This window comes from Harmonia axyridis, chromosome 4 (genome assembly GCF_914767665.1).
Source record: "Harmonia axyridis chromosome 4, icHarAxyr1.1, whole genome shotgun sequence".
Taxonomy (NCBI): Eukaryota; Metazoa; Arthropoda; class Insecta; order Coleoptera; family Coccinellidae; genus Harmonia; species Harmonia axyridis.
In genome coordinates this window covers 818,732-834,261 of record NC_059504.1, presented here as the reverse complement: position 1 = coordinate 834,261, position 15,530 = coordinate 818,732, and the positions used below count along the sequence as shown (strand labels likewise).

The following is a 15,530-nucleotide window of genomic DNA, read 5'->3' as shown; positions in this document are numbered from 1 at the left end:
GGAACTACTGGTGTCGCCCTCCGGTGGCCAAACCATTGAACTAACTCGATTAACTAGTACCGCCCTCTGGTGGCCAAACCCTTGAACTAACTCGGTCGACTAGTGTCGCCCCCTGGTGGCCAAACTCTCGAACTAACTATGTCTACTAGTGTCGCCCCCTGGTGGTCAAACTCTCGAACTAACTATGTCTACTAGTGTCGCCCCCTGGTGGCCAAACTCTCGAACTAACTATGTCTACTAGTGTCGCCCCCTGGTGGCCAAACCCATGAACTAACTCTGTCGGCTGGTGCGCCCCCTGGTGGCCAAACCCATGAACTAACTCTGTCGGCTGGTGCGCCCCCTGGTGGCCAAACCATTGAACTAAACTTGAGGATTTATGTCAACAAATTAAATTAGTTCAGTGGTTCGGCCACCAGGGGGCGCACCAGCCGACAGAGTTAGTTCAAGGGTTTGGCCACCAGGGGGCGACACCAGTCGACAGAGTTAGTTCATGGGTTTGGCCACCAGGGGGCGACACCAGTCGACCGAGTTAGTTCAAGGGTTTGGCCACCAGGGGGCGACACCAGTCGACAGAGTTAGTTCAAGGGTTTGGCCACCAGGGGGCAAAACTAGTAGATCGAGTTAGTTCAAGGGTTTGGCCACCAGGGGGCGATACCAGTCGACAGAGTTAATTGAAGGGTTAGGCTACCAGTAGTTCAAATAAGTTCTGGGCTTCTGTCAAATAGTTTTGAGATTCGCTCACAGGTGACTAAAATTAGTTCAGGAAACTACCGTTAGGTGACGAACATGTGGTTATTCTAACGTAACGCAGATTTAGAATTAATTTCGAATTAAAGCAAAGATTAGGAAATTAAGCCGTATTCAGAGCTCATATATAGATGTTTAACAATATATTCTGTTAACTCTGGGAAAAGGGTATTCAGAATCATTTAAGCAGGCAAATACTTTTTTAACTAGAAAAGAAAAACAAAGAGATAATCAAGAAAATTTTTTATTGATTTATAAAATTTTCAAGTACGAACAGTTACTGTAGAATGAAATCAAGTTTCTCACAAAGAAAGATTTTTTGTAACAGCATCAACAGTTATTCATTTTTGGCATTTAAAACACTAGTACTGAACAGACAGAAGAAAATGAAGAAATTTCCTCTATTCTGACAAATCTTTGTATATATAAGTATTTATAGTAGTACAGCAAATACCTTGTTGTAAAATACGATACAAGTTCAAGTATTCAAGTATTCAAGTATATAAGTAGAGTTTGCATTTATATATATTGATACGATTCACAAAATTAAGTTTTTTATAGTCAAATTCGAAAATATTTTTATAAAATAAATTTTCTTTTAGAAAAACTATTTCGATATTGTCATAAAGAATAAGTACAAAAATAAGTATGATTCGGAATTAATTAGCTACACTATTATACTGTACTTATAAATATTTTCATTTAACCTTTGAAAATACGAGTTTCAATGTTGTTTTCGAGATTAAACATTTTCAGACTAATGTGACTGTCACTGGGATGAAATCAACCCATTCTCGATTATCTGGACAGTTTTTTTTCTAGAAAGTGGAAACTAATGAATATCTATTTCATCGGCAAGAAAATTATTGATTTCCACTTTCGGGAAGAAAATAGTCCAGACATTCAAACTCTCATTTTCATTACAAGTTGAATGAATAAATAATATAGTGAGTGGCAAGGGATGAAAGAAAGATTTCGAACTTTGGCTGAAATACCCTCATCTCAAATCGTCTTGTTTCATCCCTTGCCACCTAATTATCAGTATTTAAATCAGTGGTACTATTTCTTCTTCACATTCGATGAATTTCATTGAAATCTTCATTCAATAGCATTCTATTCCGATTTCTTCTTCTTGTAATGTTCTTCAGCGATCTTTCTTAACTTTGTCTCCATTTCGTTTCCAGTTTCTGAAACCATTTTGCTGAAGAAGCCTCCTTCGTTTTGGAGCAGTTCGTGGGGAGCTGCGAATTCTTTAAGCTGACCTGCGTCCATTACAATCACCCTGTCCGAGTCCATGATGGTGTTCAATCTGTGCGCAACTGTGAGGACGGTGCAATTGGCGAAGTTCTTCCTGATGGACGTCTGAATCAACTCATCAGTTCTGAAAAATGAGATCTACATGTAGTAGTTATTTTGACTATTTAATAATTATACATATTTGCTGCTGAAAATCGAACAGTTCCGAAGTAGCGTCATCTACAGAAGTAATTATATACTGTGTTCTACAAGTTTTTGGAACACTGTATTTCGGCTATGGCGTTATCTGTCCATTAATATTGCAATTGAAATAATTGAATTTGTTTTCTGGATGACGTTATTGAAGCATATTCTCAACGGAAAGCTGTAGAAAGGAAGTCTTTCGTACATTGTGCCATCTGTGGACATATAGTCTAACTAAATTTTAGTTTCAAATTCCGTTTGTAGATGTCATAACATTAAGTCACTAGAATTTTTAAAACGATTCTGAGGTAAAAGTCTACCTTAACTTGACATTTTTCAATCAAATTGAATGCAACGCAATACAATTTTGGTATGAAAGCATCAAATTTGATCCGATTTCGAACGTCAAGATCTTACAGTGGTATAGTGGTAAATACGATTTTTAGGGGCGCATCCAGTATTATTCACTATTGGTGAAATCCATATTTAACTTATCCAGCGTATTTTTCGAATGAATTGAAAATGTAAATAACAAATCTGGTATTAGTTTCGAGTTGGAATAATTTTTTGAAAGTACTTTTCAGAAATATCAGTGAATCAAATCATTTTTCTCCTAAATTATATCGAAAAATTAAAGTGATCACGCATATAGATAGATGACTGCAGCTATCGCCAATATTCTTCTCATTGGAGATATCACTTGACATTCACACGTACAGGCTCACGCCTCCGTGAATTGTTAATATCTGTAGATGTTTCTTCACAGAATAAGCTATATTATTATTTTTATTATTATTAGTTTAGATGAAAGAGGTCAATTCAGTTTTTTTCAGAGCGTACACTGGAATGATTGAAATTTATTTTGCCTCTGATAGAACTCTTCTGAACGTTAAGTCGGAATTAAGAATTCCTAAGAAAATCATAATGATTTGAAGTGAGTAAGTAAAACATAAACATTTGTTTTATCACATTGAGCTTCATCAGGTGAATAAAAGGAATTTTCAGAATTCATAAATAAGAAGAGCTCAATATATCTACTAATTTTGACACAGAATTATTTGGAACGACCGAAATTCTATTAGAATAGAATAGTGTCCCAAAGTATGTATGGTATTTATCTAACAAGAACAAATTGATAGGCTACATAGTAGGTACTAATAAATTTCCTGCAAACATGGATGTTCATTGTTTTTACTTGGGAGACACAGGGGGTTGAAGTTGCAAAGATAACTTCTTTTTTGTGATAATTACAAAATAGTTGAAGATATTTTGATGCGATTCATAACAGCTCCTATTCAAAACATAAACAATCTGGACATCTTCTTTAATTTGTATTCTGTTTCAATTTCCTCAATAAAAAGTTGTTTATTTATTAGATAGTAAGTATTCCTTTTTCTGAAGGAAAATCAAATTTCGAAATGTATGATTTTTTTTTGCTTCGATTTTTACGAAAACTGTAAAATTCAGAGTTACGACCAAGAGATAGGTAAGTATATAATCTATGAAGAATAGTATTCAGAATTCCCCAAAAAATAATTGAGGAAATACCATTGGTGTCCAAGTAGAGGACTGTATTATCAGGTACACAATTAAAAATGTTTGAAATATGAAACAAAAATGTTTTCATTATATATTTATGAGTTGCATGAGAAATTTAGTGATTCTACACTGCTCAACAGATCAGATAGTTGTATCTCCTAAAATTTACATTGAAAAAATATTCCTTTATTCAATTAAATTGTTTCAGATATTATTGGAGATATTTTGTACTTAATCTTTTCTTTTTTTTTGCGTTTTTTCAACCCAATTTTCGAACTTTGAACTGAGATCAGTCTCAAACGATTCGGTTCGACTATCTGATGAAAAATTCTAGGTTCTAATCAATTATGACCGCCGGCAGTCGTGTACACGATAACTTTCGAATGGAATGAACTAAAAATTCAGGATACAAGTATCTGGGTTGAGTTAGTTAATGAGCAAAATTAGTTTGATGGTTCTGGAGTTATACCCAAATTAAATCTGAAAAATTGAAAGAATATTCATCCGATCGAACTGATTCTTTTTTACAATAGATCAAGAATAAACCTTAACTATATTTCGTCCGCATAAATATAGAAGAAGAAGAGAAGTACAGTTGGCTGAATCTTGGGGAATGGTAGAAGAAGAATTTTATGGCTGGTCAAATTACGCCAATGGTTCAACTGTTCTTCTTATAGCTTTTAAGGGCGCCTGTGTCTGTGTCCAAAATAAAAATTGCCATGATGATAGCTAACCTCCCTAAGAAGATTGCTCTTCGAGAATGAAAGGAAGATCAATAACATTGATATTCTAAACTAGCTAGCCTAGGTGAGCTGACAGACCTACATAGTCAATAAAAATTCCAAAATATACAACACCACCACTAAGGTATCCATTTTGCCAAATTATCGAAATAGGTACATCCCCTAACGAAACCAACTAACAGATTTTCAAACGATCATGACCCTATCCAGCCTAAACACTGCTAAACCAAACCAATCCAGACAACTTAATCTCACAAAACTGAATTCGTACAATGTCCACATAATAAACGAATATATTTTATGCGTTGGCCAGTTGATAAACGAAACATTAACATTCACGGTAAAAGTATAACACGATAGGACTCGACAAAACAATGCAACCTATAATTTAGTAAAATTATCGCTATGGTTCTCAGAATATCCCAATACCGATTTATAGGAGTGGTCGGGAGGTGTTCGAGCAGAATAACAAGGGTCCACATTGGCGCACTTGTGGAACTCCACTCTCGGATTGGTCCGTTCGCTGGAATTCAATTAGGTTGACGGAGGAGGAGCTGGTGTCTCTGCGTGGTGGGGATAAAGGGGCGGGCCTTTGGCGAATCCAGGGGGATTGGAATTTTTATAGAACATCTTTCTTTAGTATTCATTATAACTCGGTGTGGATATGTGACACAGTCCGTCGTCTAATAAATATTGGCGTTTGCAAATTCCGGGTTGAAATTCGGACTATGTTATCGATAAACTTGAACAGTGTTCGATCTGAGCGGTCTTTTATGTGATGCCGATCCGGTATTGATCTGTGATTGTTTGTGATATGGAAATTATTGGTGCACAATAGGATTATACGATGTTTGTTTGTGTAATATGAGTTGTTCTGAAGTTATGTATCAAGCCTATTATCCCTATTTGTACCAACGGGCCGGGGCTGCTCCACCTGTTTCAGCCCATCCGGTACCCAGGACCGGACCTTTTAGTTCACCTTTTGCTGCCACACATCAATATGAAAGAGTGAGTTGAGCGAAGAGCAATTTTTTCATTGCGGTATTCAGAAACGGCGACCTTGCGAGGTACATACATCTTCTTTTGTGATAAGTGTTGTCGCTTACGCTAGAACGCTGCCTATAAGTGGTAGATCTACATAACCCGCAGATTCACAGAGCCGGTAGATAGTTCAGATCTAATTTTAAGCAATGGAGTCGATTTTTAGGAAGATGCATTCATATTTGCGGAAAACTATAAGTACCTTACATTTTCTTTTGTGATTAGTATTGTCCGAGATATTGTTTCTTACTCTAGAACGTTACCCATAATTGCTAGATCTACATAATCCGCCGGTAGATAGTTCAGATATAATTTTAAGAGGTGGCGTGGATTTTTAGAAGGATACACCCACATTTGCGGAAAAATATAACTTACATCTTTTTTTGTGACTAGTATTTTCCCTTACGCTAGAATGCTACCTATAACTGGTAGATCTACATAACCCGCAGATTCACAGAACCGGTAGATAACTCAGAACTAATTTTAAGCAGTGGCGTAGATTTTGAGAAAGAGGCACCAAATTTTGCGGAAAAATATAACTTTCATCTTCTTCAAGTATTGTCTTTTAGACTAGAACGCTACCTTTAACTGGTAGATCTACATAACCCGCATATTCACAGAGTCGGTAGATAGTTCAGATCTAATTTTAAGCAGTGGCGTTGCTTTTTAGAAAGATGCACCCATATTTGCGGAAAACTTTAACTTACATCTTCTTTAGTGATTTGTATTGTCTCGTACGTTAGAACGTTACCCATAATTGGTAGATCTACATAACCCGCAGATACACAGACCGGTAGATAGTTTAGATCTAATTTTGAGCAGTGGCGTAGATTTTTTAGAAAGATGCACCCGCATTTGCCTAAAAATATAACTTACGCACCAGAAATGGCATGAAGTACAAAATATATTGTCTGCAATATACCTAAGTACTAATTTTCAAGAATCCCCACCTTTTGTTCCTATATAGACTGAAAAAAGGTTTTGTTTTTGTCAATTTAGTGGTTTTCGATAAATAAATCATGTCCAGAGCTTTGGCAAGGGAAAATTGATTTGAAATGCATTATTTGTTGATATTTTCATCTATTGTATAAATCACGGAACATACCTACTTCAGATAAATTGGTAAAACGCAGCTCTGCAAACAAACTAAAATGACGGATGATGCTCATATAACTTTGAACGCAATTAATTGCCTTTACTTTATTTGAATTGTTATTTTTGGCTTCAATAATAGATCGCCTGATACAAATAATTTTCATTAGATTACTCTCCAAAAACTATGTATATGTTATTTTAAATGAAGTATTTACTCTTTTTAACGCACATTTATTGGATTGATACGGTGTTTACTTGATGGAAATTCATTTTAATTGAAATCGAGATTGAAATTAAATGTAAACAACACGTACCTACCCACATATTTATCTATACCTTTATGAGGAAGAGTTGCATTTTAAGAATTCATTTATTCAAAATGTAAAAAATCTGAAGAATCAACTGTGTAGCGAAATAATTGCCATTTGTTAGGTGTTTATTATGTTTTTTATGTAAAAAACTAATCTGACCGCACATGTGGTGCATCGATAGAATTTTAGTTCAATTTCAAATTAAACCTCCAATGTGTACCTATCATTGGAAAATGTTTAGTTAGACACACTTCGAACACCGGTATAGGAATACAGGTATTTATAATGTAAGCCTCGATTACATGAGCGACGGCACCTCTAGCTCTGGTTTACAGCAGTTAATCTGCTTTTATACCCAACTAGATACCTGATATTACCGCTGTAATACTATCCGTTGTTTTAGATAAACACAACTAATCTCCTTGTATTTTCTCATTTTATATTCTTAAATATAGAGATACCTAAATCATTATCGCGAATTTATTTATTATTTCCTCTAAGATAGATAATTCAATCTATCAATGAACAACAAATAGAAAATAAAAAAGAACATTTTTTTTCGAAAACTACATCATAAAATGTAAAATCTATTGTTCTATTACAAAATTTCCTTCCACATTCTTCAAAATGTTTTAATTTGCCTACTTGATAAACTCATATGTTTGATCACTATTATATATTAATCTTTCCGAAAATTAAGTTTCTTAATTTGCTTTTTCTAAAAGCTAAATTTATATAGTAGAGCAGTGACATAGGTATCTATATACTAACTCCGCTTAAGGTTACTTGCTTCCGGATTTGTTTTTAATTTTTTTTTTGGTGCTATTAGCCGAATAGCCGCACAACCAATAATTTCATTCTTACTCTAAAACTCTGCGTTATGATAAAACAAAATTATGCTTCTATTGAGCAAAATAATAACGTCCTATTTCCTGAAACAGGTTCTTTAATAACAAACGACAAATTTCCTTGGTCGAGTGTGTATAGTTCTTTCAGATCGAGATTAAAACTGAATAGAACCTTCGGAAGAATGGTTAAAAGATTGCTGGATCATTGAAAGTGGCTATTAAATGAAATAAGGATTTATTCAATAGATATATTTGTGTAATGAAGGAGATACGTTGTAAGGAACTCAAGCGTATAAAGTAATATGTACCAGAAACATTAAATACCCATTAAAGGAGTAGCTATATAAAGTATACGATAGTAAATAATAGAGTTGGATAATAATGATAATCGTTTATGATCGATGTGAATGAAAAATTTCGAATATCCTGCTACAGCTTGTTGAAAGGTTACCTATGGAATTATAGGAGATGAAAATGAGAATATTACCACGAATGCACTACTTTTAGAAAATTAGCATCATAGTTTTTTTGTGTGGCTATATCTGACTCAAAATGGAATGCTCAAAATGTCATAATGAATTCAGCTAGCTTTTGGTTCATTATTTACAATAATAAACTTTTGAAATCGTAAAAGGAAAACAAATTTCTTATGTCCTGACATTTTTACAATGAAACTGCTTGCAGCTTTTTCGAAAATTATAGGAGCTGTTTGTGAATTATACACAAAAATTTCTACCGTATTAATTTTCCAAGTAGGACAGCTGATCCATGGATTTTAAGGTCTTAAGATCAACGAATCATGCTTTGAAAGATAAATATTTCGGAAACTCGCCACACAAAATCGAGAAAAGCTTGTTGCTATGAGGGATAAATTTTTGAAAATGTTATAGGTACCGAAATCATCGGGTTCAAACCCCTGATCTAGGTTTTTAATGTAAGATTTTTCTCATGTGAGTTGAATTATTCTGTGAGTTATGATAAACCTTTGTGTATCATAGCAGCTTAGACTGAACCGAGAACTGAACACAAATGACATAAGAAATGCCAAAAAACAACAACAATTTTTGCCATTCAACCATTTTAAATCGTATCATTCCTATCGAGAATAAATAGGTATAAATTTTCATCTTTAAAACAAAACCTGCAGATTTTTTATCTTTTTACCTAACAATGTGTTCTTTAGAAACAAATAAAATAAAGAACGTGTTTTAATTTATAGTCGAAATGCGAATAAACATGGAACTCATAAAGTAATTTGAGGTCTTTGATCTTCGTTGGACTCTGCAGCTCCGAATTTCTTGGGATCGATGAAAAAAACTCAAAGAAATCATAATAAATAGCCCTCGGATAGAAAATCTTCTAGATCATCAATTCAGAGCTCAATCAAGATTAACGCTTCAATTGTCGAGATTGCACCAAATTTTCTTGGGAACAATAAAGAAGGAAATTACGTAGAATTAGTATAGAAACTGACATTCTCGCTTTTAAAACGATCATAAAAACCGCACTAACTCCATAACTACTTGATCGATTCCCACAAAACTCAGATAAAGAACAGTGGAAAAGATAGGATCAGGACATTAAGATGACATCAAGGAAGATGGATATCCATTTGATACGCGAGTATTGCTGGAGACTGAACCAAGAATGCGCTACTAGAATCCATTCTTGGTCGTACCGAAGAAAATTATCAGGTGATAAGATATATGAGTGCATTTATTTAGTGCTTCAAAACAATTCTTCACCTTCAATGCTCTGTTTTCAATTTCAATTTTCAATTTTTGCTATAAATGAAAATAACTAACTCCACTAATTTTGAGTTATCAAAATTTTCTTGTGTGAAGCTAATATTAATAAAAAAAAAACTTATAGAATAAACTAATTTTCTCAATAGAAACCGCCACCATGCTGTGAAAAGCTGATGAATGATGAATAAAGCTGTCTAGAACAAATCAAATTTTGAATAACATTGCTTAAATTCCCCAAAAACATCTTAAAAAACCTTAACGATTCATCTGAATTGAATATTTAAATTTCCCGCTTCACTTTAGTACTAATTTTCAACATTCGAGGGCGCTCTATCCTATCTTCTAAAGAAAACATAGCCTGTAGGTCATTTAGTATGTGGTCGATAAAGCCTAACATAGAATATAGTGCTTCTACACTAAACTTGACAGTTGATATTAAAAAATTAACTAACAACAACAAGCACGTGTATGAAAGTCCAAGAAACCTTTTTATGTGATAAAATGGCGAACAGAAGAACACATTTCCTGTACCGGCATATTAATTTTGCAATTCGAAACATTTCGTTTCATTAAATAATTGAATTACGAGTTATGGCAATACGGAATGATGTAGGAATGTAAACAGTATTTAAAAACGGTGTCGAATAAAAATAACTCGCATTCCTATGCATGATCCATAGAAATGTAGATGTTATCTCTGTGGGAGTAATTCTGAATGAATATTTGGTCATGCTCCAATTTGAATTCAATTTTCATTCAATCCTTCTATTATTCACGAAGGAGCATAGAGAAAATTCAATAAATTCTTTATGGAGTTACTTGTATCTATGGAATTTTGTGACAATGCGAAGATTTTATTGAGAAAAAAAAACAATACATTTTCACTATGGTTCTGAATTTCCTTCTCTTCAAGAAATGTTTAACTGTAAAGCTAAAAATTATGATTTTTTTTGTTATTTCGTATTTTTATCTCTCCTCATAGTTTTATACAGGGTGATTCTTTAGGGTAATTTAAACTCAGAATTGTGGATTCTAGATTTCAAAATATGATTATTATGCCCATCAATATGCCTAATACAAATATTGCTTGTTTCCCAGAGACCGTGTGTTAAAAGTTCAAGTAGCAATGAATTTTCATTTTCGCATAAATGATTTTTAATATTTTTACAATTTCTTTTTGAATATTGGCAATTTTATAATTTGTACTCTAATTTAGCAGTCCATATTGGCAATACTTATGTCAGAAAAAAAAATTGCCAAGAATCTACTTCAATTCAGAGATTGTACACCCTTGAAGAATTAATTCCTGTACAGAAATACATAGGAGACATTACAATATAAGAATTATAAAAATAGGAAATTACAATAATGCTATAATTTTAAGATACACAGAGTTAAACACTAGAAGGAAATGAAAAACCATGGCAAAAATGCAAGAAACTCAAAACTACACATGGAGGCCTCTAAATGTTCATCATTTTCCTTTTTCAACCGAAAAGCTATAGATAAAACAGTTTATATCTTGAAGAGAATTTGTGTTTTTCATTTTTTAGCCTTCAAACTCGTGGATCAAGTAATCGAACATGGAGAGTCATGTGATAAGCAACCGATTTTGTACCGAATTTGATGCAAATAGCTCTACTAGTTTCCAAAAAAGACAATATCGATAGTACCTAGGTATATTCGAACGTTTATAATGAAAATACATTCAAGTTTATCAACTCTGTATCTTAAGTTAATTATAGTAACAAATATAACTTGCTAGAAGTTGGCAACAATTAGTTGATAAAAATTCCAATGTCATTATGGTGGGCCTAAATTTAAATAGTCCAATTCAGGAATTGATTGGGTAACAACATAAGGAATATATCCTAGAACAGAGGGTTCAGTTAAGTAAGTTTTCGTCTAACTTAGATTCAACTTAGTTTTTTCATAGTTTTCTCCACCACGAATGCGAAATTCGAAACGAACGACGAAGGAACGAGTTTTGGAACGCATGAGTGTTGGAATTACCTTCTGCAACGAGTATTAGACGATATTTTCTCTATTTCAGTCAAGTTTTGTGAAATATTGTCGAAATTCAATGAAGAATTCAGATTATATTTCCTAGTGACTTTTGTATCTTGGCAGTTGGTGTGACTGCTACGAAAATTATTTATCAAAAAAAGCCAATTTCTTCAACGACAACGTACTAATTTGAATGACAATTTGTTTGTTTGGATTCGGAACATTGACAGGAGAACTAAAATGGCGGTGTGTGACGTCTCTTCTGGTGAGTGTTTCGATTCTTTTTTTTTCAGAAAGTAGAAGAAACAGAAGAGGTTAAGTTAGGTTAGGTTGTAATGTAAATTCAATGCGAAAAGAATAGATTTGATTATCCCAATTCCTATACGCTCTATTAGTGTGACGTCACACACCGCCATTTTTGGTTCTCTTGTCAGTGTTCGGAATCCAAACAAATAAATTGTCATTCAAATTAGTACGGTGTCGTTGAAGGAATAGGCTTATTTTCATAAATAAGAGTATTTGAGGAACGATTTCAGTATTAATTGATAGACAGAAGTAACGAGGTCAATACCAGTAAGTTTGAATCCTGTATCATTCCCCAGATTTTGTAAAAAGCCGTGTTTATTAGTTGAACTTCAAATTCGAACTTACTGGCATTAATCTCGTTCCTTCTGTCTATCAATTGATAGTAAAATCGTTTTTTAAATAATCTTATTTATCAAAATAAGGCAATTTCTTCAACGACAACGTACTAATTTGAATGACAATTTGTTTGTTTGGATTCCGAACACTGACAGGAGAACCAAAATGTCGGTGTGTCACGTCATCACTAATAGAGCGTATTTCGTTTCGAAATGAGGAGCCACTTGGTGGTGTTCCCTCTTAAGAGACAGAATATTCCGTCATACCATTATTACGCAACGTTTAAAATCGAAAATATCCCCTAAAAACATTCTTCCAAAACGTAGAGACAAGATCCCAGCATCCGTTATCGAGTCAGTGTAGAGAAATAGTCTAAATTCTGCCCGCACCACCCCGTTGTACGGAGAGAAATCCAGAAGAGGTCGCTCGTAACCGGGGCCCAAGTATGCCGTAGTCGGCTGGGTCAAAAGCATTCCGCGGCATCGCACGCCGTTCTCTTCCCGGACTTATAATTTCAGCGAGTAACTTGTTTTTGTCAGTCTATAGATCACGGCATAGAGGAGGAGGAGAGCTGGTTTTCGAGAGACCGGGGCCCATGAGAAAAAAGCCAAGCTAATTTCATTTCGTCCAAATCCATCCGCAGATATTTTTCCCGGTAATCATTTATAAATACTTGGCCGCTGATGGATTCGCAAAAGCCGATCATTTCGCTTTCAATTCTGTGCGATATTAAAACTTCTTTTTTTTTTTTCGGAAATTGCGGGAATCGCGGTGCTGACAAATTGTCAGTGGTTGTTTTTGCTAACATGACGTGAATTTTCGGCTCTTAATTTCTCGAACCCTATTCAAGTTGAAAATATTCCAAAAAAGTTATCAAAAATCTTTTTGAGCCTTTTATTTTCACAATAGTCATTACAGCAAGGACCTTATTTCCGTACAGTTCTAAGTCATTTCAGTAGTTACTGGATCTGAAAAGTTTTTGAAAATGTCACGTGATAATTTTCACTTTTTTTATTTTTGAAGAATATCAACGATCTTTCCTAGTGAGTTTTACTCTCCTGATTCCACTGTATTTCAAATATAAAATATACCGATAGAAAAACAACAAGGTAATCAAAAATTATATCAAAATCGCTGAAGGAGCCGCCTAAGGAGATTAATTTCATAATATATTTGAAGTGGACTAGATTGCATTTTGAATATCTTATCACAAAATGCTCTTCTCATTTGTATTTGTTGCCCTTTCATTGGTCTTGAAGGCTTTTTACTTAGAATAAAATAGATATATTTTATGACATTGGACATTTTCCCTACAATGAAAATCTAATAGTTATTTAAATTCTTGGAAAATCGATCGGCCAAATATCTAATGACATAAGAGAACCTGAATATTATATAATTTTCCGCTTAACTTTCTTTTTGTCATCTTTTGTTTTTGATATGTTTTTTGTTTTTTCCTTTTTTGGGGAATCTATGAATATTATTACAATCATTATAACGTTATATCCTTGGTTTGACATGATATTCATAATTATACAAAACAATATGCTTTCTTCGACAAAATTTCTTATATTTTATGAATTCGATGCAAATGAATAACACAAATCACATAATGATCTTATATTGGAAAAATTTATTTGATATTTTTTAGATCAGATTCTAATTCGTGAATTGATTTAAGGTAGAATATCCCTTGACATAAGAGAACAACAGTTTTTCTCTTTTTTTTCGTTTTATTTTTTTTTCTCTTTTTCTTCCGATTATCTTTTTTCTTAAATTTTTGTTCATATTTTCTCGTTTTTGTGAAATAAATATAACCATTATGATAATATTATATGTACCTACATTGTATCAACGTACGGTATTACGAACAATTTTTTTTTCAGTGATAGACGTATTTGATGAAACGATCATTTTCGAGTAATTATTTGGTATTTTTAAACCTAAGCAGCCTGCAGAAATTGATCTATTATGCCCAATTGCATCGTATACCCACATATTCTCTTCAAATCCTTCACTTTTCATTTTTACCGCGGTTCAAGTTCAACGCTGTAATCTTATCAGTATTTTTCCGTCATTATAAATGGTAGGTTCACTTTCAATACGGCTCTAATTCTTCTTAATCCTACAGCAATTTGTCGTGGACGGCGTTTTCACTGATAGAGTTAATGTAACATCGGGAGTGCTTCAGCTCTCCTATCTGATTCCTCTCCTTTTCACTAGGTACATATTCCTAACTACACTACCCGACAACATTCTTGGATACTATTTATGTAATATTAAATTCATTCGAACTTTACCAATTCATGTTTTAAGTAGTTGCAATATACGTGAGCATTGCCACAATGACATTTTTTCCCCCTAAACAAATCTTTTTAATACTCAATTTCTTTTCACGAGATATATGCCCAGAATGAGTAGAAAATTTTCTCCTAGACAATTGGATCAATGGTTTTCGGGTTTAAGCCGTGTGAAATTTTGTTTTCCCAATAATTCGAAACATACCGATTCGATCAAATTAAAGTTTGGCAGTTACTTCCAATATAACTACACAAAAACTTATGAGGATTGATCACCTAGAAAATTAATAAAAAACTATTTAAGAGTTCGATATCTCAGAAATTATTAATCATAATCTGTTGAGATTCTGTGTTAACATACAGGACATCGAAAAACTTAGTTAAAGAAGAATTCCCTTATTCTATATTAAGTATCAAGATCGGAACGTCTTGATATTCGTGATGCTCAGAGCGTTTCGAACACGATTTTGTAATTTTTACCTCGATTTGAATTGAATCATTCTGACCTAGTTATTGATAAGTGAAAAAAGACGTTTTTATGGAAGTGATTTTCTGCTACATCAGTTTCATTGGTTGTTCTACTGATACACAAGTAGGGATTCATCAAGCCAAGTAGCTTGGCATGTTAACCAACTGCTTGACTTCAGAATCAAGCTCGTGACAAATTACATACTTGAGCTTGACTTGACTTTATTTTATATATTAATTGCTTGACTTGATATCAAGCTACTTGATATTACTTGAGCTTGATATGCATGCGTCGCACGGCATATATTTCTGCAATCTCGTGCGCGCTTAGACTAAATAAGGGGATTCCTAAAGCGCCGAGAGACTGAAGCATTAGTCAGTGTGACTTTATTTGTAGTTTTATCACATTTTTATGAAATCTATTGGTAGATTTTGGTAGTTTCAGAACTATCTCCCCAAACTTGTCCAAAATGGCCAAGGATTTCTTTTTAACGCCAACATCTTCAGCTCCAGTTGAAAGACAATTTTCCAGAGCTGCTCTTACAGTTACAAAAACCCGCAATAGGTTAGGCGACAAATCTATAAGATACCTCATGTGACT

General features: G+C 33.8%; 2 protein-coding genes across 4 annotated transcripts in view; one reads left to right on the top strand and one right to left on the bottom strand.

Annotated features, from left to right (window-relative positions):
- Window positions 1-1,616: 1,616 nt before the first annotated feature.
- Window positions 1,617-15,530, bottom strand: part of LOC123677916 (ABC transporter C family member 10-like) — a 68,803-nt gene continuing 54,889 nt past the window's right edge. For 2 of the 3 annotated variants that reach the window (XR_006747154.1, XR_006747155.1), the window contains one exon: window positions 1,617-2,128. Coding sequence is in view for 1 of the 3 variants with exons in the window: in XM_045614655.1 (XP_045470611.1) it covers window positions 1,861-2,128; window positions 4,552-4,601 (318 nt within the window). In the remaining 2 variants the exon portion in view is untranslated. Of the gene's footprint in view, window positions 2,129-4,551; window positions 4,844-15,530 lie in introns of those variants that run through there. The other variant, XM_045614655.1, reaches the window with a different exon arrangement.
- Window positions 5,103-15,530, top strand: part of LOC123677915 (protein vestigial) — a 39,467-nt gene continuing 29,039 nt past the window's right edge. The window contains exon 1 of the mRNA XM_045614654.1: window positions 5,103-5,477. Within this exon, the coding sequence (XP_045470610.1) occupies window positions 5,334-5,477 (144 nt within the window). The 5' untranslated portion in view covers window positions 5,103-5,333. The remainder of the gene's footprint in view (window positions 5,478-15,530) is intronic.